This window comes from Indicator indicator, chromosome Z (genome assembly GCF_027791375.1).
Source record: "Indicator indicator isolate 239-I01 chromosome Z, UM_Iind_1.1, whole genome shotgun sequence".
Lineage (NCBI taxonomy): Eukaryota > Metazoa > Chordata > Aves > Piciformes > Indicatoridae > Indicator > Indicator indicator.
The window spans coordinates 3,634,578-3,659,725 of NC_072053.1; the positions used below are offsets into that span (position 1 = coordinate 3,634,578).

A 25,148-nucleotide genomic window follows, 5' to 3' on the forward strand; every position below is an offset into this window, starting at 1 on the left:
TGTAGCAGCGAGGCCTGCTGCCGGCACGCTCATGCAGCCCGAAGCGAGGGATCGGCACCACCCCCAGCTCGCTCGCCCGCGTACCCTGCCTCGCGCCCACAAGGCGGCGCCTCACCCCTCTCCCCGCCAAACTCTAACTCCCTGCATGCCCCGCGCCCACAAAGCGGTGCCTCGCCCTCTCCCGCCAAACTATAAGTCCCGGCATGCCCTGTCCCTGACGTAAAGTATGCTGTGTGCCGTAAAGCGTTCTGCGTGCCGCAAAGCGCGCAGGGCAAAGCGGCTGGTACCGCTATCGCCATCATGTACCACAGCAGCAGTCAGCGGCGGCAGTGGACTTTCCGCGACCAGGAGGCGCTGGCGCAGTGCCGGACCGAAGCAAACCGCCGGTTCCGCAGCAAAGTGACGGCGAGTGGGAAGGTGCGGGGCGAGAGGCCGTGAGGAGAAGGATGGGGGCGGTGGGGCCGGTGGGGCCGGGATCGGAGCCTGTTGCGGCCTCTTCCCGACCGGCTTTCCCTGCACCTGAGGGGAGGAGGTGGCAGCTCTGGAGCACTGCCGGTAAGTCAGGCACGGCTTTGCTCCCCTCAAGGTACAGGCCACCGACCCTGTTCTCTTGGAGCCTCATGAGGAGCTGGCGATATGCAAATTTTACGAAAAGCGGTTGCTGGACTTCTGCACCGTCTTCAAACCTGCCATGCCGAAGTCCGTGGTGGTAAGCAGCCGTGCCTGCTCGGTGTGCCTTCTGGTCTGTTTACGGTCAGTCGAGGGGTAGGCTTTGCTCCTTTCGTGTCTGTTGCTCCATCTCTTGCCGCTTGTCTCATTCTTGAAAGCACGGATGTCGTTCAGAATTTTTTTTTTTTTTTGTCTTCCAGTGCTGCAGTCTGTTTCAGACAGCAGTTTATCTCTTTCTGTTTTCTGGGCAGTGCAGCCGTTTTCAAAATAAAAGTTATTTCTCATCTTTATCTGTTTCTTGTGGGTGTTACGCTTGCCAGGATGACTTTAAATGCTTTCCTTTAAACTTTGAATCCTTTCCCTTAAGCAAAGAGCAGAAACAAACCTAACGATATATGGATTGATGATGAATAACATGAGCTTCTTGTAGCTAAAGGAGGTAGTACCAAAGCTGGGATGCTGTCTGGTTATTTCTCAATCACTGGTATTTGTCTGTCCCCAAAGCAAGTTGGATGAAGCATCTGTACAGGCAACAAACTAATGTACACAGGAAAAGAAGAAAATATTTTTGAACTGACTTATTTTGAATCCAGGACTGCTTTTAGAAAGAGAGAGTGGGAACTCAACAGCTGAAACAAGGAATGAAATTGTGCCATTAAAATCTGTAATGTATGTTGCCCCTGCCAGTCTTCCCTTTTTCTGGCAGGTGTGGTGGATAACAAAGATGAAGAATGACTTGTCTGAAGATGCATTTGAAGTCTAGTAGTAGTCAGCCATTACATGCTCTATGGAGCCAGACTGTATGTTTCAGAAGTGGCCCATGTAGAGTGCTGGATCTGACCCACCAAGGCCTCATACCTGTGGGGTTCAGATCAGCATGGAAGTTTGGCATTCACATCAGTAATTCTAAACACGCAGGTGTACAAGTGTTTAAAACATGTTGGGAAATTTACTGATTTGGAAAGTCAAATGTCTGGGGTTGCTCACAATTTACAAGATATTTTTTTCAGTCTCTAGTCCTTAAATTACATTTCATTATTTTTCTCATGAATGTATTTGGAAGAAAAGATAACCAAGATGCCCTTTTGTTAGTTTTGCAGGCATAAATGTATTAGACTTCAGAATATTTACTGATACAACATTGTGTGCATGCTAGTGCCTTCATGTGTCTTATATCTGTAAAGTATATTCAAACCTGTGATTTTATTTTCTTTTTTTTTTTTCTTGATCCATTTTTGCTTCCATACTTACTTTCCCTCTCATTTTTTGTTATTTAGGGAACTGCTTGCATGTATTTTAAACGCTTTTACCTCAACAACTCAGTGATGGAGTATCATCCTCGGATAATAATGTGAGTTCCCTGCATATCTTAAGTTATTCTGTCACTTGGAACACTGGGGATATAATACTTAAAGACCTGAGAAATTTATAAAGGAAATCAAAGAGCTTAACTGTGAGTAAAAGTATGGTCATTTTTGGTTTCTATTTGGTAAAGTTTGCTATGTTCAGAAACTTTAAGATAGAAATTTTTTGAGAACTGTTCATAAAAAGATGGATGCTGCATTTGTTAGTTTTGTTTTTCCTTTTCCCTTCTCAAGGCTAACATGTGTATTTTTGGCCTGCAAAGTAGATGAATTTAATGTGTCCAGTGCACAGTTTGTTAGCAACCTTCATGAAAGCCCTGTTGGACAGGAAAAAGCCCTCGAGCAGATACTGGAGCATGAACTACTGCTTATTCATCAATTGAACTTCCATCTGATCGTCCACAATCCATACAGGCCATTTGAAGGGTTTCTAATTGATCTGAAGGTACTGTTGATTTCTATGCTATGTACCCTGTAGACTAACATAACACAAATCTGCTGTGGGTTGTGTTAGGAACCTTTACTTCCTTTAATGCCTGTGATCTTAAAAGGCCAAGTTTTAAAAGTGATATGCAAATACCTGAAAGCAAATTTATTTAGTTGTGATCTTTAAGCATTTTAGATTTTTTTTTTTTTTGAGTGAGAAAGTGGCCTGTTACCTTTCAGCTTTACACAACATTGTTGAACTGTGTTCTGAGTTCACAAACCAGCAGATGAGGAACCAGCTACTTACTTTCCTTAATACTTGCTTTTTTAGACTCGCTATCCAGTGCTGGAGAATCCTGAGGTTTTGAGGAAATCTGGTGATGACTTCCTCAATCGAGTGGTGCTGACAGATGCATATCTGCTCTTTGCTCCATCACAGATAGCACTTACTGCCATATTATCTAGTGGTTCAAGAGCAGGAATTAATATGGAAAGGTATTATTTTCTTTCCCTTTTTTCTTTTTTTTTTTTAATTAAGTTTGATTTAAACATTTTATCTGCTTTTTTTTGTTGATCTCTTTTTCCATTAAAGAAAAACCTAAATGGAATTAGTTGGTGTCTGGTTTCTGTATTCCTTTGGAAGAAAGATAAAAAACCTGGTGACTTTTTAGTGAGAACAGCATAGGATTTTCAGACTCATCTTGAAGATTAGAGTGAAGAAAGTGGAAATACAGAGGAAACTGAGTATGAAACAGCTAGAGAATCACTTTAAGAATAGGCTTATTAAGGTATCAGGGTACCTATTCAAATGAAGTTGCACTGAGTTGACAACAGCTACTAAGCATGTGGAAGCTAAGTGCTGTATTTGGCTGGTACTACTGTTCAGTTTTCATGGAAGTGGACTAACGAGTGGCTGTTTTAAATCTGTCCCTTTTTTAACTTCCACTGGTGTTTGCAAAGGTGTTATCAAACACCTCACTATCATTGCTGAAAAGCATGGTTTGTTTGGTTTGATTCTTTCTGAAGCTAAAACATTGTTTTCTTCAGGAAAACAATGGAGGTAGTTGCTGTAAGCAGCTACATCAGGAGTGTTTTAATTGCATGATGCTCTATGTGAGCATTTTTTTATCCAGAGAGTAACTCCTTCAGGCACAAGGGCTGAATGCAAACAGCTTGTTTTGAAGAAGCTTTTCTTTCACCTGCTCTAAACGAATCTCAAGTCTCTGTTGTCCTCAGTGGGGTTCACTGTCCTCTCAGAATAGTGTGAAAACATTCAGGTGCTTACCAGAACTTGATATTTGTTGATATCATTCCTGAATTACCTGAAAGCATGCTTAGAAAACCATAGAAGGATTTGTAGGTAGTGCGTGAATTGGTGTGTGAACTTTCTTTGTATATTTATGGAGAACTCAAGTCTGTCACCTGTCTGCACCATACAGTTGCTGTAACCTTGCCTTGTTTTACCTGAGTTTGAGCTCCTAATGCTGCAGTTAGGTTCTGTGGGTTTATGAGTAGGTGTGCCTGTGGTGGGAAGCAATGTGGAAGGTTGCTTCCATGTCAGTGTACAGGTGAAAAAGAGCTTCAGGAAAAAAATGGGTACCATTGTGCTCTGGCTAATAGCTGGATCTAAATTAACATTCATTTCTATTTAGCCTTGAGTCAGCACAAGGTGAAATAATACTCTAAAATTTGAGTTCTACAAGAGCAGTGATGCTAAAAGCAGCTGTCAGCTTACCATTATAGTGGCTGGTGCCTCTGTGTGGGCCTGTGAAGTAAGTTTGAAGTTAACAGACTGAGAGGGCTGATGGACTTTGGAGTTTTCTAATTAAATCACAAAAATCAGAAGTGCATTTCCCAGAAGGGATAAAACTACTTGATTGTTGGGGATCTTGGTGTGTTGCAAGTTTTACTGAGGTGGTTTAAAGGTGGTTTTGCTGAGGAAGTTTAAATCTCTGAGGGAAGAGAAAGAGACTCACAGACTTTTTGCAAGACAGCATTTTGGATTTGCTTTCAGTTGTCAAAAGAAGCAGTCCCATCTTGCAAACTTTGTTCCACAGATCTGCCTGTAGGCTGCTTCTTGTGAGCTGTTTGCTTTTTCCAGCAGCCATACTCTCCAGTAGTGGGATGTTAGTGTGCCAACATATTGAAACTTAAATCTAAGTTGACTTAGCCCAGTGGGGCTTACTTACAAATGTTTAGTTCAGCAGTGTTGGAACTTTGGTTTGTTACATGGCTGGGGGGAACCTGATATAACATTCTTACAGAAGAATAATGTTGCAAGTCACAGATTTCCCTTCATGACACTTTATAGCTCTTCTAACCAGGGTGTGCTAATGTTCTTAGTCAATCAAAGCTCTAGTAATAATAGTATCTTTTATTAACTAATGATTGTTGCCACAAGTCATGACACTTTATGAACTTACTCCTCCATGTCTCTTTGCAGTTATTTATCAGAAAGCCTTATGCTGAAACAAGAAAAAGCATCATTAGCCACTTTACTAGAGAACATGAAATGTAAGTAAAGATTGGAAAATTACAAGCAAAGTAAGTAGAACACATACACTAGAATGAAATACTTAGCTTGTAGATGCAAGGGTAGAGAACACTGAGACTTTTCTTGGGTATGAGCAAATGAAATTGAAAGGCAAAGGGCCTAATGCTACTTAGAACAGCAAGTGCTGTAGTCATTGAAGTAGTAGCAACTGACTTAAAAATGAGAAATCTACTTTGGGAACAAGATAATGGTTTTTGTAAATGAAAATTACAGCTTCAGACAAAAGGCTGCACGTAGCTACTTCTGCCACCAGAGGGTACCTTTTCTAGGCTAAGTGATGAATGCTGAGGATTTGCAGTTGACTTCTGTTTTGCAGTTATAAAGATGTTCCAAACTACCTGTAGGTTTGTTGTTTATCACACTAGCAAACCTAAACATCTTTATATATTCTTGATATAAAACACTAAGAATGCTAGCGTGGTTTAGCTAACTAAGTAGGGAATGTAGGACGTTGATCACTGATATTTACCCTTTTTTAATTAAATTAAAAAGCTGGGATATGAAATTGCCAGTAAGTAATTAGCTAGTTAATGCTTTAAGGTAATGCTTAAAAATGGGAGAGTGGTAGCACTAAAAATGCAATCCTTTGACTGTGGTGAGTATGTCCTACAAGTCACTAAGGAGTACAGTTCCAATTTACATTCATAGAATTATAGAATAGTTTGAGTTGGAAGGGATCTTAAAGATCATCTAGTTCCATCACCCTGCTGTGACAGCTCCCACTAGATCAGATTGCACAAGGCTCTATCCAGCCTTTGACTACTTTGGGTGTTAGAACCTCCACAGCTTCTCTGGGCATCCTTTTCTAATGCCTCACCACCATCATGGCAAAGAATTTCTTCTCGATGTCTAACCTAAATCAAGCTTCTTCCAATCTGAAGCCATTGCTTCCTGTCCTGTGACTTCAAGCCTTTGTAAAAAGTCCCTCTGCAGCTGCCCTGTAGGCTTTGTTCAAATACTGGAAGGTTGCTGTAAGGTCTTCTGGAGCTTTCTCTTCTCCAGCCTGAAGTGCTGGAATGCTGAAGTGCTCCAGACCTCTCTGCCTGTCCTCATAGGAGAAGGGGTTCAGCCCTTGTGGCCCTCCTCTGGACCCACTCTAACAGCTCCATGTCCTTCCTGTATTCTCTATATTACTACATTCAGTGTGTTCTTCCCAAAATCTGTAAATTAGGTTTATGAAATTTAAGGTGGTCTTCCCTTTCTCTTAGTGCTAATAAACCCAGCCTTCAGGTTTCCATTACTGAGACGCAAAAGGAATGCGGGGATCACTTATTCTTCACTTGCATTATTCTGGAAGGTAGCTTTAGCCCTCTGCAAACGTATTATGGCTGGAGGGAGATCTTGAAGCATATTTAAATGGCTAGTTTTACAGGTAACTGGTGCTAGGATTAAAAATACTGCTGGTAGCAGGCTGGCTGTACATGCATTCGTATTCTTAAGAGTACAGACAATTTCTTTTTTAAAAATGAGGTAAAATGCTGAGTGTATTTTGAGTGATGTGAACTCTGCTATAATTTACCTTAAGGACATCCCACTATCAGTGATGCCAAAGGCTTAACTCAGTGTAGCTCCTTGTGCTCAGTTTTTGCTGTACTTGATGTTATTTAGAATTGATCTTGGATATAAGATGATAGTTAAGTCTTACATTTCTGATCCTCTGAAGTTTTGAATGCTGTATGGGATGGGAAGTTTTGTAAGCAAGTAGTCTGGAATGAGTTAATCTTTGGAAGGTCTAATGCTTGCTTTGACAGAGGATTTTACTTGGTGAGCTTTCTGTCTTGACTGTTTGTAATATGTTTGCATGTTGCCTTGCAGTGTCTTTTGAGTGATCAAAAACTAGATGCACTGCTTTCAAAACCTTACAGTGGTGTGGACTTTAACTTCTTTGGTTCTGTTATTCCTCTCTACCATTCTAATTTTTTTTTGTCCTAATAGAAGCTGCTTGAAAATTTATATTCTTACAGTGAGATAAGAGGGTGAACTCCTGGCTCAAGGTTAACTGTGAGGGATAAGCAATAATAGCTAGAATAACCTTGTGTAATTCATAAATGTGGTGAGCTGATCCTGGTGCCCACAAAACTGCTCTACCTCTGCCTTCATCTGGACAGGGGAAATAAAATCAAAGGCTCCTGGATCAAGACAAGGACAGGAAAAGATTATTCAACAATTACCATCATAGGCAAAACAGACTTGGGGAAATTATTTCTCCTTATAGAAGCCACCCTGTCACTACCAAATCCTGACCATGCAAACCCAATGCTAGGTAGAGCAGGAATTATTTAATGTGCTCAGACCTGTGTTGTTGCTTCTGCAGGCATGAAAAATCTCATAAAGAAATACGAGATGCCAAAGCCTGAAGACATTGCTTCTCTGAAGCAGAAACTGGAGAAGTGTCACAGCTTTGAGCTTTCACTTAATGCAAACCCGTAAGTAGATACTTACTCTTTGTGTTGGAGTTCTGCCTTTTCTGTTGCTGTTAACCTTCCCTGATCTGTGTGAGTGACTGAAAATTGAAACACTGAAATACACATACAAGGATGTCTGTTCACGGGCTTACTTTGAATCCCCTGGAAGCTGAGAACTAAGATGTAAGTGGTGCTTTTCAGTAATATGTGTAAATACCTTTTCTTTTGTGCTGATTTGCACTGCAGTCTGTAATAACCAGTTAATTTATAATAAAAACTACAAATCCTGAGTGGCTTCTAAGGTCTGGCCACTTGGTATCCTACATAATGAGAATCCAGGACTTTAGAGTGATGTGATTAAAACAAGAGTTGTGTAAAGGTTAAGGTTTTCTTAAAACTTGTGTGGATGGCAAAGGAATTACTGATATTTTTTTTTTTCCTGCCCTTTTCACTTTAGGAACCTGATCTTCCAGCAAGCTGCTTGGTGAAGCTTTGGTGTTTTATGTGACAAATCTGTCCATAATCTGATCTTGTGGCTAAATAAGGAATGTCTGAATGTTTCACCCTCTTCTTTTTTTTTTTTTTTTTTTTCCTGAATGGGGGTTAGGAAGAAGAGGAAGGGTTATGAAGATGATGAATACGTCTCAAAGAAATCTAAAATGGATGAGGTCAGTAAACTTGTTGAACTCGTTTTCCCATTAACTACCAAGACAAAAGTGACACAGTGAGACAAACTTCTCTTCTGGCTGAAGATAACACGTACTGACCTTGGCAGCTAAGTTAACAACTTTCTGATTAGCTAACTCTGCTTTCTGTCCAAGGGGGGTCTGGGGGGGAAGCTCCTGGGAGAGGGAGGCCCCTTTGGGAAGGGTCCCCTTTGGGGGGAAGCAAAGGGAGATTGGTTGTGCTTTTCTGTTGATTGTATATATTTGTAAATGTTGTGAATTTTGTATATTTGTACATATTCATTGCATTTCATTGTAGATTTTAGACTCTGCTTGTAAATACAGCCTTCATTTGCTTCATTTGCTTCCAGACTGGGCTAGCCTGGTTATTGTTGGTGGGGGGGGGTGGAATTTCAGCTCACACTGACACAATAATCCTTCAGATTTATCTGGGCACCTTTCAGAGCTTTCATTTGTGACATTGATTGGAAGTTGTAGACAAAACATTCTGCTGGAGGGGGAATAGCTCTGTGAAGAACCTTCCTAACTGCCTTTGATACTCAAGACGTTGCACATCTTCATACTCGGACACCTGAACTGGGGTTTAGAAAAGCTTGCTAACAGCTGATGAGGGTCATCTGTCAAAATCTTAACATAAACCGTGTGGCTTTCTATGTCAAGGAGTCTTGCTGTTATATCACAGCAGGTTGATGCTGTCATGTAGAACTAGAATCTAAAATTTAATTGAACAAGTTTCTAATAAAAATCAGCATTGGAAGTGTTTAATAAAATCTGGCACTTTGAGCAAATTTTACGGCAATTATTTAATGTTATAAGACCTTTGAATAGTGTTTGCTCAAAATATTAGAAAGCACATTGAAACTGGCACCTCAAAAGTAGCGCAAGTAAAACTTTTCAGTCTCTCAAAATGATTTGGGGAAAGCTTCAGCCTGATGCATTTCATACCCCCCAGTTTAAATTAAAGGTGTGTGTGCTTCAAACTGCCACTACAGTTTGAAGCAGTTTCAGTATTTGGGTTTCTTATTAAATTAACAATTTTTTTATTCTTTTTCAAAAGAATAAACTGATTGGACAAATCCATGTACCACGCAGAATTTCATATTAATCTCTTGCAGTTTTGGCAGCTCCTGAATTTAGATTTTTAAACACTCATTTATCTGAACAGCCATGGGTTTGCAATTGTGTAGTTTGATTCATAAGCAGTTATCATCTGGAAGAGCAGAGAAAGTATGACCTGGTATTTTGAAAGCTGATGGTATGTGCATACTGCACCTACTTTGAGGCTTCACAGCTGTAGTCAGCTGGTGTAACAGTATTGTATCTATCTGCAGTTAATTAGGCTGAAGTATACAAGTACTCAATCAGGCTAATAGTGTACAGCTGAAGTTAAGAGCAAGGCTGCAACTGGTACAGAGAGCCAGTCTCAACTGGTAGAGAAACACACTGGGAACTGGTGGGCAGAGGTGACTTGGCTGCCAAAGTGATGAAAGCCATTAAAAGCACAAGATGCTGGGTAAAAAGTTGTACTATGAGCTCCAGTGGAAATCTTTGCATAGTTGTCCATAATGGAGGAGCATGAGCTAAAGCTCACAAAGGTGCTGCTGAAATGACAGTAACTTCAGAACTCCTGTTAAGAATAGGCATGGGTAACTAGCTTTACAGTTCAAGGGCTTAGTCACTGAGAGTTCAAGTATTTGTTTTCAGCTTTTCTTCTATTCATAGAGTCCTTCTGTAGAGTATTAAATCCTCACCATAGAAGGCATGTCTTTTTCTGGCATAGGTTTGGCAAGGGAGGGTGGTGATGTTCTTTATGAACATTGTGGCACGCTTGCAGAAGCAAGGGATAGGGCTTAGTCCCAGAGGGCTTTAAGTGCTGTATTCTGGGATTAGCCACTGTTAGCCAAAATAAATACAAAAAATAGTCTTCCCTTTTCCATGTTTACTTGACTATGTTATTTCTTTTTATTGCCTGCAGAAAACACTGAGCACACTGGGTAGCGTTGCTTGTGAGGGGCATGCCAGAAACAGTTTAAACAAACACAGGAAATAAAAACTTAATTGGAGTCTCATAGCAGCATGCTTAAAGAAACTTCTTCAGCTGTGGTTACACTTAACCAGTGGGAGCAAGCTTCAGCAGAAATCCAGTATGGGGAGCTTAAGGAAAGGGAATATCCTCTCATGTTGGTCAGCAGTGACCTTAACTCAGTTGCATCATGAGAATCTGAAGGGGAACTTGACAAACCTGCATTTCATCAAGTGACTTGTGTGCAGGCCTTGCATGAGCTCCCGTTTCTGCTATTAAGTTAACCAGGATGGACAACTAATTACTGGATGGTTGTCAGAAGCAGAAGGAAGTGTGCAAGATAAGCCCTGGCAGAAATACACATCTGTCAAGTATGCAAGAACTCAGTTTAAACTTGCTGCTTAAGGACTGTGAGAGCAGATACAGTTCAGAGATGTGAGTTCTGTGTGTCACTGTAATTCACTCTAGCATACACAGTGACAGCATGTGCAGTAGTAGTGTGTTCTACAGCCAGGCAGTGCCTGACCCAGCTTGCTGTAAGCACACCAGATTCACACCTTGCTCAAGGCATTGCTTTTTCCCTTCTATTAGGAAGAGTGGACTGATGATGATCTTGTGGACTCAATGTAACCTTGAAGGAAGATGGAATCCTACCACTGCAGGAATTGCTCTTCAGTGTCAAGCCTGAACTCGTCACAGGTTACTTACTCTGTGTCATGAGTATTTATACCTTTGCAATAAAACATTTAACTTTGTTAAATAGTTAGTTATAGCTCAATGAAACCCTCCATTCAAGGTCAAACATGAGTAAAAAATGTTTGCTTTAAGAGATCTGTCACTCAGGGAAGAGCTTTGCTTCAGGAGTAGTTTGAGATGTGACTTCAGTACAGGACGGGAGCATGGCATTGGCAGACCTGGATAAATTCTGGTAACAGACCCTTACATGCTTTAGAGCAAGATGTGCTCCCCTCTTCCCAAGCTTGTCACTGAAGCATTTAAAGGAATACAGCTGTGCCCATAATGCTTGATAGGTTTGGGAAGCTCTTCTCAAGTGTACCAGAAAGCTCTAGCAACACATTTTACAACACAGAAGGTAATAATCACCCCTGTGTGACTTAACTCTGCAGCTGAGATTTCAGATTAGATTGCTGTGACCAACTTACCTAGGGGGCAACTGAGAATAATATTTTTTCAATCAAGTAGTGAGATGTTTTCCAGATCCAAAGCAACGTCTGTTTCCTTTTCATGCACAGAATGTAAGCGGTTTTACAGTACACACACATTTGGGAGTTGCCTGGTTTTCACTCTCATCGAGGGGTAAATAGCCACCCACATCTGTTCTCCAAAGCTTGTACTTCTACCATGTTATGCTACCTACACTCAGCCAACTCAATCTACAAAATAACCTACATTATCCACTTTGGTTTTGACAAATCCAGTATCAGGGCTCTTGGCTATTTCGTTTTTACTCCAGGGACCCTGACCCCATTTCCACACTACCTTCATAGCCAAGTGAAGGAGATGTGACTGAATACAGCTTAAACCACATTCTGGGGTTCTGACCTGGCTGGAAGCTGCAAGCAGAGCATTCTGCAGCATTCATCATAAAAAAAAAAAAAAAAATACTACAAACTGGGACTCGTGTGACCTAGGAGTACACAGAGAACTAAGGCAGGCAGAAAAAGTTACTACCTTTTCCCCTAAGATGCAGTTTAACATGGGCTTGACAGTGACAGGTCAGGAGTTTTATGGGATGATCTAGAAGAGTACAGTAGTACCAATGTGCTGGCAAACATTAACACTTCACTAGGTTTTGAGAGCATCACCTCTGTCTGCCAAGTGTAGGATGAGTGACACCAGGGAGCAGTCTGCTACAGCACAGGGCCCCTGCCTTCAAGAAGTGTCCCAAACTGCAGAGACCAGACAGAGGTTGTGCACTAATGGGGAGTTACAAAGGGTGATGCTGAAACACCCTCTGACTCCACCACGTATTTTAGTATTTAACATCTGCATTCTCACCTTGTGAGAGAGATGTACAGATAAAGCCACAGGGACAAGCTGTAAAGCTATTCTGAGGATTCATGCTAAAAAAAAAAAAAGACACTGCATAAATATTTCAAAGCACATCATGTGCAACAAATCTCCACAACAGCCAGCTAGCTGTTTTCCAGAGAGAGTTATCTGCAGCTTGATTTATTTTAAAAACTTTGCTTTTCACATATAAAAAAAGTAGCATTTTTGCTAGACTTACAGTACAGAAAAGACCGACCAATACATATTTTATAAAATGGTTTAATGAATGCATGCATGTCTGATACAATGATCAATAAATTTACTGAATTCAAATTTACTGTTGTAAACATTTTACAAAAGCATTGTGATTTATCTGGATATACGGTTCTCAACAGAAGAACTATTTTGGACTTGAATCAGTGTCCCATCAAAAACAAAATAAACAAACAAATAAAATAATAAAGCTGACAATACCCCCAATTCTCCGTATTTTCTCAACATGATTCCAGCAAGAGAAACAGCATGGTATAAAAAAAAGTGTACAGTAAAGATTGTTTCTATCATAACATCAAATTCTGGAAACTGTAAATAAAAGTTAAAAGTGGTTGAAACAGTCAAGAGTCATAATTATTGTAACCAGTCAGAAATTACAGTAAGAAATGTTATCCAGTTATATGCAGCTGTCAGAACAACACATTTCATGTCAGTTGATTATTTTTTCCAACAAGACAGCAAAACTTTGGCAATCAGAGGTGCTGAAAATAGTTTTCAAAAGTTCAAGACTACAGTCACAGCATTTTCTTTGCAGAAGGTGAACTGTACACCAAAGGCTCAGAGGTTGTGAAAACTGTTTCCAAGTGGAAAAAAAGTGCAAATGTCCTGCACAGATAGCTTAAAAAAAAAAAAAAAAAGCTGCTGGTATTATCATTCACCAACAGGATCTTTGTTTTCTTTTTGCATAGTTCACACATCACTGGGAATGTGATAGGGTGTGCTGTTTTTTTGGCAAGAGCAAGAAGAAAGTGGTACTGGTGTGAGTCGCCATGTTGGTCATGCTGGATCCATGCAGAATTCAGGTAGAGAGCTGCTACCTGGTGTTGTTAGACACTGAATACTGATTTTGTTTTTGTTGAAGCAGTTCAGTAATAGCCAGAAGCTTCTTAAGAACATGCTGTAGAAAGGGAATCAGTAAAACTGTGTTAGCCACTGGAAACAGAACAGTCTTGCTTGAGAGGTGTTTTCAACATTGGTCTATCAGACCTACTAGTGGGTAGTTTATAATAAAACCAAAAAAAGGAAATGGCTGGTTCTGCTGTCAGACAGCAGCTTTGAAAGGGAAGTCTAAAATGGTGGTGTGAACTTTGCCTCCCCACCCATGGATCTCTGTGCTGGTCTGTGGTTTAACAAATGCACTCTGGCACACTGCTAGAGAAGTTTGCCTGGTTTGTTTACACATGTACTGGCAGATTAGGAAGCAGAAGTGGGGTATCAATAGAAAGCTAACAAAAAACCAAGATCCTAAAACTAATGACCTGGAGAGCCTGTCAGGAGGTAGTAGTTTTGTGGGTTTAGGCTTCTTCTAGAAACTCAGACTTCCTCTGGAAACTTCAAAAAACCTCTTTGGTTTTGCTGAATGAAGAAACAGAACTTTGGACCGAATATTAGAATCACCCAACTGTTGTGGGTGGAACAGACCTTTGAGATTATCAAATTCAACCACTTGCCTTCAGCTCACAATCCCACCACCACTGCTAAGTTACTACCACTAAGCTATGTCCCTCAGCACCACATGCACATGTCTTTAAATAGGTGATCAAGTCACCACTGCCCTGGGCAGCCTGTTCCAGCGCCTGAGAACTCTGAAGATATTGTTCCTAATATCCAACCCTCAGCCTCACCTGGCACAACTTGCAGCCACTTCCTCTTGCCGTCACTTGTTGCATGTGAGAAGAGACAGACCCTCACCTTGCTCCAACCTCCTTTCAGGTAGTTGTGGAGGGCAATGCAGTCTCTCCTCAGCCACCTCCTCTGAAGACTAAACAACCCCAATTCTCTCAGCCATTCCCCATAAGACTGTGTTCAAGGACCTTCACTTTTTTAAGCTGCTTGTAGCTGTTTTAAGCTTTACAACTGACAGCCACCTGGTGCAATGCAGGTACCTTAAAATGTTCAGTCTTACTACCAGCCAGAAGTACTACAGAAGAACCCTGACTCCAAAGAGTAGCTCTGGGCTTACCTGCATTACACCTCGCTCGTTACTGAGTGTCCGCAGTTCGTCCGAGTGCGCCACACATATCTCATGCAGGGCTGCCAGGTCACGAGACAGGTCAGTTCTAGAGTGCTCTGTAGTGTCTGGAAGCTCAGGAACATTCTTCAATGGCAACAAAAAGAGAAGAGAGCAGATGTAGAATGCTGAGCACCCAGGCACACAGGGGGTTAAATTACAGCTCTACAGCTGACACATTTGCCTTTATACCACAAGCAAGTACCGTGATGTTTGTCTCTCCAGCTCAGTCTTCAGTCCATCCTTCTGCTGTGATTTCCTTCTTATAAATGGAGATGTGTTTTATGAGTATCCTGCAATTCCTACTTCTGCCAGAAATGCTTTAACTGGAACAGGCTCCCCAGGGGGGTTGTGGAGCCTCCTTCTCTGGAGACTTTCAAAACCAACCCGGATGCGTTCCTGTGCAGACTACCCTAAGTGATCCTGCTCTGGCAGGGGGGTTGGACCTGATGATCTCTTGAGGTCCCTTCCAACCTCTGATATACTGTGAGACTCTGAAAGACCTGGTATTGATCATCACCCTACCACTGAGCTGAGCAGAAAGCTACTGCATTTAGAGACTTGTAACCTTCCCCTAAACAAGTGGGATCCATCCATTAGAAATCTAAATGAGAGAACAGCAGCAACAAAACTTCAACAAAACCTGTAACTATCAACTAACTCATTAACTAATTAATATCAGTAACCCAACTAATTTGTCATAAAAGAGTAGATGAGTCCAGCAGTTATTCTCAAACCAACAGTTCTCAGAAACTTTATAACAAACCTGTCACTTAAAGAAAATTCACATATTATTATATGCAGAAGTTGCAATTTAACCAGAAAAAGGTAACAGTGGCAACCTGCCTGAATGCCACCTTCATTTTTACATCTTATCAAAAACTCTTGAGATTCTTATTTCTTACTCTTATCAAAATACTCTAGGGTGCTTTTAAGGGATCAATTCAGGAAGCTGGGCACGTTTTTTTTAAATCTTGTTTTTTTGTTTTTAAGATGGATTCTTGATGTAAAAATACAGATGTACAACAGGAGGATCTAACTCCTGTTACAGCTGTCATACACAAAATAGTAACTATTTAAAAAGAACACAGTAGCTGTAGTGCACTTTCAGACTACAGTATCTAGAATATACACAGTGACATGTTCGGTAATGCATGACAAATTCAAACTATTTTAAAGCGATAAAAAAAATGTCAATCTCTGGTCAAAACCATATGACATATGTAAAAATTTCTAGGTTTTAAAGATCAGTATTTTTTTGCCAAAATTTCTAATCCTCAGAGTTGTAAAAATCTTTTTCAGCCTTTCATTTCTACAGAGGTACAAAATGTGATAGTTTATCAAATAAAATTTGATAGTTTAAATTTTGTGACAGTCCATCAATCTGCAGTTTCTCAACATACACGAGAGAAGTTTATTGCTAGAAGCATTCAAAATTGTGTGGGAGCTGGTGCATTTTTCAGCTAGTTTGTAAGAAGTGCAAAAAATCTTTCATTTACAATGGTGCTGTGTAACTTCCAGTAAAGTTTTCTTTAACCACTTACCCCAAGTTCATCCAAGAACATGATCATGCGATGTTTGTTGCTCTTGATGAATGGATTGACCCCCTCCATATATGGCTCCTAGTAATTTTTAGAAGCATTCATTAGAACAACTCAATGCCAAAGTAGCTGAAGTGGGCACAATGCAGCCAAATGACTGCAAAAAACAGTTTGTCCTTGTGAGTGATCTTAGTTTTTCAAATGAATCTTAGTTTTTCAAATGAATCTCTAATGACAGATGACAGACCTCAGGTAGGAGGTCCCTTCCAACCCCCACCATTCTATGATTCTATTTAACTCTATTCAGAGGAGTTCAGAGATTTCCTGTCACGTGCACTCAGAAGGATGCCTCTCAGTACCTAGCAGCAATGAACAAATGCTCTGCTTTCAAAGGTATGACCAGGAATAAATGTCCTCTTCCTTGTTCTTTCATTAACACTTACATTCCAAGTTCTGCGTGTCAGAGAAGTATCTTTAAAACCACCCTGAAGACACTTTCATTATGCTTAAGCCAACAGATTTAGTCTTCAGCTGTGTTTTGGCCTGGGAACTGAGACAGATCAATTTTGTTGGTGTTCTCTTGGTGTTAAAGCAGAAACTGCATTGAAAGCTGGAGATTTCTAGGGCAACATTAATTATGTCTAGCAGTATGAAAATGAATACAAATAGAAGGGATGCTTTCAAGTGCTCCACCACAGAAAACACCAATGGAAGGAGTAAATAAAGGCAAGGTGAAAGCGGGGGAAGGGAAACAGTCAGGGTTGGCGGTTCTTTTTTTTCATTTCAGAATCAGGTATTTGATACCAAGATGGGAATTTAGGCTTGATTAGTCTCCATCTGAAAGTTAATTTCTATATAGATAGATAGAGTATGCGTGTGGAATAGTAGGCTGAGGAAGCTTTTCCTCTCTCTCCACTCTGCCCTGGTGAGGCACATCTGAAGTATTGTCCTGTTCTGGGCTCCCCAGTTCAAGAGAAACAGGGAACTACCACAGAGTCCAGTGGAGGCTAGTAAGATAAGGCAGCTCTGCTACAAAGGGAAACAAAGAATGCCCCTCCCACAAACTCCTCCTACTGCTTTGGACAAATGTCTGCTGGATTTATCTGTGTTCTCACAGCTTCAATACCTGGTTGCATCATGCTCTCCCAGTATGGTAAATCTGTTCGTAGGTGATTTTAACACACCAGTGCTGGTGTTCCTACTACCAGACTCAAAATCTTCAAGGGATCTAACAAATCGTTACTGTGAGTTCCTATATCACTTCCTCCCAGTCTGCCTACTCTAGTTCAGATCTACACCCTGCTTATCTCTAAACGAAGAGGACAGAAGAAATGGCCTATGCGAGGCCTCCTTGCTGATCAGGACAAAAGGACATGGCACAGGCTTTGCATGACAAAACGACAACTGATTTTTGCAGGTATTACACAGGAACATGGAAATGTGGCTACAACACAGTTCTGGGCTGCACTTTATATTCACCTTAGCTCCAAATTCAACTAGATTTGCTAGATTCTGCACAGACTTGGCGACCAGCGTCAGCGTTCTTGCAGCAGTGGGGGAAGGAGAATCTGGCAGGAACACAAAGCAGAGAGTTACCAGCTGTTCTGTTCAAAACTTACAGCACTCACATGAAAGTAAAGCTCCTTCCCAATTCGTATTTTTTTCATGGAAAAAAGGTATTTTTAATTCTACCACAGAACTGCACGTGGAAGGTGTATCACTTGGTGACAAACCTACGTTGCTTTAATAATGTCCACAAAAACACATTAATACAAACACCTGATTCTCTAGTTACATACAGAACAAGTATGCAAAATAAAGTGGTGTTAGTAAGACTTAGGTGAAGTAGGAATCATTTTCACAAAAATGAAACTATTCTGTTGAAAGAAGGATTATTTTTTGTTAGAATTAAAAAAGAAAAAGCACATTTACCTTATTTGTTTGTGTATACCCACAAGTGACAAGACATACAAATTTTACTTTGAATTGGTGTCATCAGAGAAGTAAAGATTACATGCAATCTTGGCTTGTATTTCCATGAAGTTAGTCACTTGCTTTAATTAGCATTACACTTAACACTTACTATTAACCACTTAAACTTAAAACTTCCTTTTTGAACAACAGTATCTTACAATTATTTTTTCTTCCCATTATGATAAATGTCCTGGCTGAACGCCAAGTTTGAAATGTTCCACAATGGACATGGTTCTTATACAAGCTCTACATGTTATAATTCTTCAGAAGGATGTTATAGACTCTTCGCTGATGATACAAAACTGGGGGGGGGGGGGAGTGTGGCTGACACCCCATTAGCCTGTGCTGTCATCCAATGTGATCTGGACAGGCTGAGAGCTGGGTGCAGGCAAACCTCATGAAGTTCAATAAAAACCAGTGCAACAGGCACCAGGACAGGTTAGAGGCTGCCCTGCTGGAAAGCAGCTCCACAGAGACAGACCTTGGAGTGCTGGTGGACAGCAAGTTCTCCATGGAACAACAATGTGCCCTTGTGGCCAAAAGTATCCTGGGGTGCATCAAGAAAAGTGTGTCCAGCAGGGCTAGGGAAGTTCTTCTCCCCCTCTACTCTGCCCTGGTGAGACCCCACACCTGGAGTATTGTGTTCAGTTTTGGGCTCCCAAATTCAAGACAGACAGGGATCTGCTAGAGAGAGTCCAACGGAGAGCCATGAGGATGATTACATGATGAGCATCTGCCCTATGAAGAGAGACCTGGGGCTGTTCAGTCTGGAGAAGACTGAGAGGTGATCACATCAATGTCTATAAATATCTGAGGGGTGGGTGTCAAGTGGAGGGGGCCAAGCTCATTTCAGTGGTGTGCAGTGATAAGACAAGAAACAACAGATACCAACTTGAACAAAGAAGGTTTCACCTCAACTTGAGAAGAAAGTTCTTTACAGTGAGGGTGATGGAGCACTGAACAGGCTGCAGGGGGAGTTGTGGAGTTTTCTTCTCTGGAGACTTTGAAAACCGACCTGGATGCATTTCTGTGCAGAATACCCTACGTGATCCCTGCTTTTGGCAGGCTGGTTGGACTCAATCTCTGGATGTCCCTTCCAACCTCTAACATTCTGTGATTCTGTGATTCATTGTCTACCTCTATCTTTTCTTCTTTCTTCCTCTCCTCCTCCAAAAATCACTGCAAAATAAGTTCTAATCTGTCCTGTATAGCTGAAGCAAATTATGTGAGTTGTTCATGGTATCTATCTAGTGCTTGGTACAAAACAAGCCTTTAAAGGTGCAAGGCTGGAAAACGTTGTTAGCCTTGGAAGCTGGAACTTCAGGTTAGGAGAACTGACCTAAGGAAGTGCATTTCTTTAAAAAAAAAAAAACTTAGGCTTGAAGGATTTAACTTTTTAAACAATCACAACTGCCAAGGTGATAAGACTGCTGCTTGTACTGAGATGTATCTTCAGAATACATTTCCCCCTATTTTCCATACTTATTTTCCTTATTTTTTCTCTACTAAGAAGGTAACTGGAAGCTTTGCTCCAAAAGAAATGTCTTTTCCTGAACAGCTCTAAAAGCCCTACATGGAGACTGTAAGTTCACCTTAGAAGCACTCAAGAATGTTAGCTGGATGTGACTTTCACAGAAAAGCTTAAAAGGGGTGACTCAGGTTTGTAGGTAATTTTTTTACATCTGCAGACACAGGTGCATCTCAAGTGAGGAGATACCTAACTTGAAAGCTACCTGAAGATAATAAAAGCCTAAAGGAAAGAATCACTGTGTAGCTGGCCCTATTTCTTCAAAGCATGTATGGAAGTGATTACTGGGTGAGAGAAAGGAACTTTCTGTTCAACACAGCCCTTCTCATTTAGTACAGCTTTAAAGATAGACCGCAGAAAACCTGCTATCCTATCTTAAAAACTACCTATGGATAAATAAAGGAAAAAAAAATACATCTTTTCTGAATCATATTTCTGACTTCCTCCTATTTCCACATCAGCATTTTACAGCTAAAAAAGGAAAATTCGAGAAACTGCTAGGGAGGGAAGGAGGAAGAGCAATGGCTAATGCAAACTCACTGCCCTCTAGCTTGGCATGATCGTTGCCAGGAAAAAACCCACAGAAGACAAAGATGAGGGATAACATATGCGAACTTCTAAAATTAAGCAGTGCAGACATCCAGGTAGTTTAATAGTAAGTTTTCAGTAGTTTATACCTTTCCTTTCCACCCTCCCCAGCCCAAAAGCTAAGTTAAAAATGGCCCCAAACATTCTAGGTGCTTAAGGCAACTGCCATGGGATAGTTCATGCCCTCACCATTAAAGCTTCACAACAGAAAAGCCCCAGGCCAACAGCATGTCAGATGTAATCCCTGATGTTTCCCCTCCTGCTCCCACCATACAAGTCACCCCCACAAACTGTTTGGGAAAACGCCATCTGATGCCAGGACTCTGCCACAGGCCTACACAGCTGGTTTTGCCAGCAGGAACATTCCCTGATGTTTTAATTAACTTCTGTAGTGCACTCTACCAAAAGAGCATTAAAAAACAGGCTAAGAATTTATGTGGTGAGAACATTAATTTAGGCAAACCCATGGGAACTCTCCCATATATAGCCTTTAAGTTAACCAAGATCACCATCTCAAGTCTTCACAACCTGCCCATTCTAAATGCCACCCTTTAAGATTTCATATTTGAGACTGACTCTGCTTAATGAGTCAGAGAAAAGACATTCCAATGGCTGGAACCTAAGCACTTACTCAAGCACAGTTTCCCAGATGCACAAAAAGTGTTGCAAGCTCTGCAGACTCATTTTCAACTATATGTGTCTTCTTCATTAGGACATACTACTGGATTTCAGCCAGTAACTTTGGCATTGCATTGTACCCAAAGTGGCATCTGGAGATCCCACACATTTTTCACACTGCTTACAATATAATCCACATTGTTAAGACTTTTAACTTAAATATGTATTATTAAATACTACAGTGCATGTTTTTCTGGACTTTGAAATAACAGTGGGGATAACCACAATCTCAACTTTAAGGGTGAAAAGCATACATTGCCTGCCTTATGGAGAAAGAACTCAAGTAACATGAGTAACATGACTTTGGGCACAGCCTTCAAAAAGCTTCATGCATTAGACAGTAATTTCATACCCACTGCTCTACAGGCTTTGAATTCAATCTGAAGCATATAGTCACCTGAGATGATATTAAACATCCTTGGGTTCAGGATAGCAGGACAAATCAGTCGGAGAAAAACGAAGCCACTGAAATGGGAAGAAAATTGCAATTTGTTCAACAAAATTACAGAATTAATTCAAGGATTTAAGTTAGCATGGAATCTGAGACACCAACCAACCAGCCTCTGTGAATCTGCTAACAAATTATGAATATCATGCTGTGACTTCAGTATTCCTGTTCTTTCAGCTTTTATCATTTGATTTCCCACTTGAGCTGAAACGATGAAACCATGTGGGAAGAACTTAACTGCAAAGTCATGCTGAAGTCAAACTGACATGGACCACACCAGCTCCAAAAAAGAAGGAACCTCTTATCCCTGACCACGAAAGGTTTTCCATTGTCTCCTACAAGGCATCCATCCCACAGCCACCTGCTCTCCCAAGACAATGAAGGAGAAGCACAGGAGAGGGGGACCCTCTCTCTTCACTGCACCTTAGGCTATCATAAGGTGATCCAAATCCTAAGGACAGTACAGCAGAAAAATAACGAGGTATCTCTTGCTTTCCTCCTGCCATATAGAAAGCTGGAAAAAAAGAACCCTCTTTTTACTGCAGAACTAGAAGCTCATTCAACAGAAACCCAGAAGAGCCTTCAGTAGCATAAAAAAATACTTACTTTCTGTTCATAGTGGAAGTAAAAAAACATCCCCTTCAGAGATTGCTTTGAGGGAGGTTTTTATTTCCCAGAATGGAAATGGAAATTGCTTATTTACATGAGTTGGTAAAACCTGACAAACTATCAAGCAAAGCTACACTGACCTCTACACTGCATCACCTTATTCTGGCAAGGCTCTAAGTACATGATTAAGGATCTAGCATGTCCTTAATTAGGACATGCCTTAGCATCACAAATATCTTAAATACTGCTGTAACCTTTGCAAGCACTATGCAGTTTTGTCACTGAAATATAGATAAACACACTGAAGTATGTCTTTAACCAACAAGACTGAAGTGGTTATTTGCAGAAGAAAGTGCCAAGTAGCTTACCTAACAACTCTGGTTCTCATGGTGGTATTAGCTGGCCACTTGTTTTGAACAGACTTCTGTAGGCACCCATAAATATACCTCAGCGTCCTGCAAAAAGAACAGCTAATTACTCATTCCATTAATCTTACAGAAATAAAAAAAAACTGGTCAGACAGGATGTAGACAACCTCCTACTTGATGCAGAACTATTAGCAGTTCTACCTTTACAAATCAACTTTAAATTAACTTTAACTAAGGGTTAATTTATAATAAATACAATCAACTTTCGAATAGAAGTTGAATAATGAATACATGTTAACAAGTAAATTTATAAATGGCAAGGAAAACCCTTCACTAATACACAATTTCATGTGCAATTGATTATTCATGTGTATTAAATGTTTTCTGTTCCCTGTTTCTCAAGTAGTATTCCCTTTTCAAAGAGCTTTGATTTTTTTTAAATTTTTGACTTTTTTCCTCTTCTTAACTAAAAAAAACCCAAAACTATTCTTTCCATTAATGAGAGTTAGATGCTTAAAAGTTAAGCAACGACAGTGATAGCCTTCTCCTGTAAGAAAAAATAAAGGGAAAATTGTGGTTTATTTCAGAATATGTTGAAAGCTCCACAATATACTTAGAAAGAGTGCAACTTTTAATGCTAATCTTGTCAGTGTTGATACAAAAGATACACTTCAGTGCTACTGAGAATTGAGGATTTTGTGTACTTTAAAAGCTAATGACAAAGTGAAAGAGGACTATCAATTCTTCCCAAAAGTGGAATGTACTTACCAACTTAAGGATATACAATTGTCTCCTAATTACTACTGTGTTCTACCTTTTAGTGGAAATATGAGATTTAGTAGTTTTACTGTTATTCTTTCTCTGAGCTCTAGTAGCTTTTCCTTCAAAGCACGTGTTCTAGCCAGAAGCTTTTGCAAAAAAGTAGTTTTAATTTTTGAAGGGGTTATATTTTTACCCTGCAGCCCTAAACACAGTAGTCTTACACTAACTAGCAGAAGTGGAACCAATAAGAACATCATATTAAGGTGCCATGTAGTTCACACAAACAAGAATTTTCAGATACATCTGAACAAGGAACTGCAAACTTACGGAGGCAGTATCTCTGCGGCCATGAATATTTTCTCCACCAATTCTGAGAGTATGCTGAGTAGATGTGCCAAATTAGTGTTTACATCTTCATTTTTTTCCAACTTTGAGGGATTTAGCTAGAAGAAAAGAGAAAAAGGTTACATTTCTTCTCCTATCCAGAGCTCCATATAGTTTCATAATATTATACACTGAATACTACTTCCAAGTGAATTAAATATTCTGATGCTGTAGAACTCTTACACAACAGTGTGTTTCAATGTATTATCAAGAAAGACAATGAAGCAATGGTTTTTAGTTCCGATACACTAAGCTTTTAACAGCTCAGATATTCTCTACTATCCATTTGCATGACCTTTTGGTCTCTCTCAATCTAAATTTCTGAGAACTCCCATCCTTTGAACAATTAAGTTAACCACACAAGTTTGAAAACAGTTTTACGATCAGTAACAATCATTTAATATCAGGAAGTTTTAAATTAAAACTAAAGTTCAGACACTGACTTCTATGATATCTTGATAACTTAGAAAAACAAAAATTAAAAAAAAATTTAAAAGTCCTACTTGAAAATTGTTCAAAGAGTCTCAGGGAAAAAAACTCACTCAACTCAATGAAGTCAGTCTCTGTAATTTTCATGTAAACAAGTTTTAGCTCTGAGAAACTAATGTGTCTGAGCTGGTGTTTAATGCAAACATTAAACCATAACAACCAACTGATAATTGTGTCCTCAAACCAAAGTATTAATAACATAGCTCAAGGTATCACCTCGCAGGACTGCTTGCTCTCCATTATCTTTAATATGGAGTCTTTCAGTGCGTGGTGAACAAAACTTGTTGCTGTGGCTTTCATATACTGCTCCATAAGTGTACTTGCTAGAGTGGTGGCACGAAACAAGGTGGTAGCTTCATCTGGAGAAAATAAAAACAAGACAGCAAAGTGAGAACTTGAGAAAAGAAGACAATAAAAAGCAGAGGAAAAATGTGCTGCATTTATATTACATTGTAGCTAAGGCAGGAGGAAATGGGAAGGCGACAGATCCCTTCCCTCCCCACCTGCCCAGAGTTCCAGTAAATGGTATTGTCATTTAGCACAGTACCTTCCATGCTTATCTCCCTGTCATTTAGTGTTCGTAGCAACAAGGACTCAAGCTTTTCATGAAGAAAAATCTTCAGTAAAATGCCAGCCAAAAGCGTTCTATCCTGTCCACAAACGTGTGATAAGGCATAGACTACATGAAGTTCTTTCTGGAGTATGAGCTGAAAGAAAAAACAGAATTTTAAAACACTCAGAAGCTTCTCCTAACACATAACAGCTTTACAAAAACTGATATCATACATCTGTAGAAGTATATGGAAATCACTATCAGTATTATTTAATGTCAACCAGTGTACTGAGATTCATCTCAGCCAATAACACTACTGTGCAAGGGAAATTAAACAACTTGATACCTCTTTAAACTCACTGTACTCCTCTTCTGGCATGATCTTCTCCATAGAGTATCGTGCTCGAACACGCAGAGACCCTGGCTCAATACCCTTTAGTGGCACATGGGAACTGAGTTGAAACCACTCATCTGTGGCGTGTCCTTTCTGTAATCTGCTTAATTGGCAACGCATGAACACTTCAGGGGAAAGAAAAAAGCATTGTTCAGGAAGTTATCTCCAGCTAAACACTGTTACTACTGAATAATAATAATAAAACAACACAAACAGTTTAATTTTCAGCACGTTATCTTCTTTCAGCAAAAGATTACTAATAGGAATAATCAAGGTTTTTGCCATCAATATATTGACAGATTCTCTCTTGAATGGTTTAAAACACTCCTGTAAACTGAAGAAGAAATATAAAGCATTTTGTAAAGAATAATGTATACATATATATAAAAAAATGTTGCATGTTTACTG

The 25,148-nt window shown here is 40.1% G+C and overlaps 2 protein-coding genes across 2 annotated transcripts in view; one reads left to right on the plus strand and one right to left on the minus strand.

The window, feature by feature from the left end:
- The first annotated feature begins 300 nt into the window (after positions 1-300).
- Positions 301-11,708, plus strand: CCNH (cyclin H). The gene is made up of 9 exons (XM_054397458.1): positions 301-417; positions 587-709; positions 1,947-2,020; positions 2,268-2,478; positions 2,791-2,954; positions 4,903-4,973; positions 7,328-7,439; positions 8,026-8,086; positions 10,719-11,708. The coding sequence occupies exons 1-9, from the start codon at positions 301-303 to the stop codon at positions 10,755-10,757; spliced, it is 972 nt and encodes a 323-aa protein (XP_054253433.1). The 3' UTR covers positions 10,758-11,708.
- A 538-nt stretch (positions 11,709-12,246) lies between these two features.
- Positions 12,247-25,148, minus strand: part of RASA1 (RAS p21 protein activator 1) — a 61,462-nt gene continuing 48,560 nt past the window's right edge. The window contains exons 16-25 of the mRNA XM_054398253.1: positions 24,693-24,865; positions 24,341-24,500; positions 24,010-24,152; positions 23,248-23,363; positions 22,159-22,245; positions 21,131-21,198; positions 17,445-17,533; positions 15,969-16,046; positions 14,377-14,511; positions 12,247-13,311 (exon numbers count right to left, since the gene is read on the minus strand). Coding sequence (XP_054254228.1) covers positions 13,228-13,311; positions 14,377-14,511; positions 15,969-16,046; positions 17,445-17,533; positions 21,131-21,198; positions 22,159-22,245; positions 23,248-23,363; positions 24,010-24,152; positions 24,341-24,500; positions 24,693-24,865 — 1,133 coding nt within the window. The 3' untranslated portion in view covers positions 12,247-13,227. The remainder of the gene's footprint in view (positions 13,312-14,376; positions 14,512-15,968; positions 16,047-17,444; positions 17,534-21,130; positions 21,199-22,158; positions 22,246-23,247; positions 23,364-24,009; positions 24,153-24,340; positions 24,501-24,692; positions 24,866-25,148) is intronic.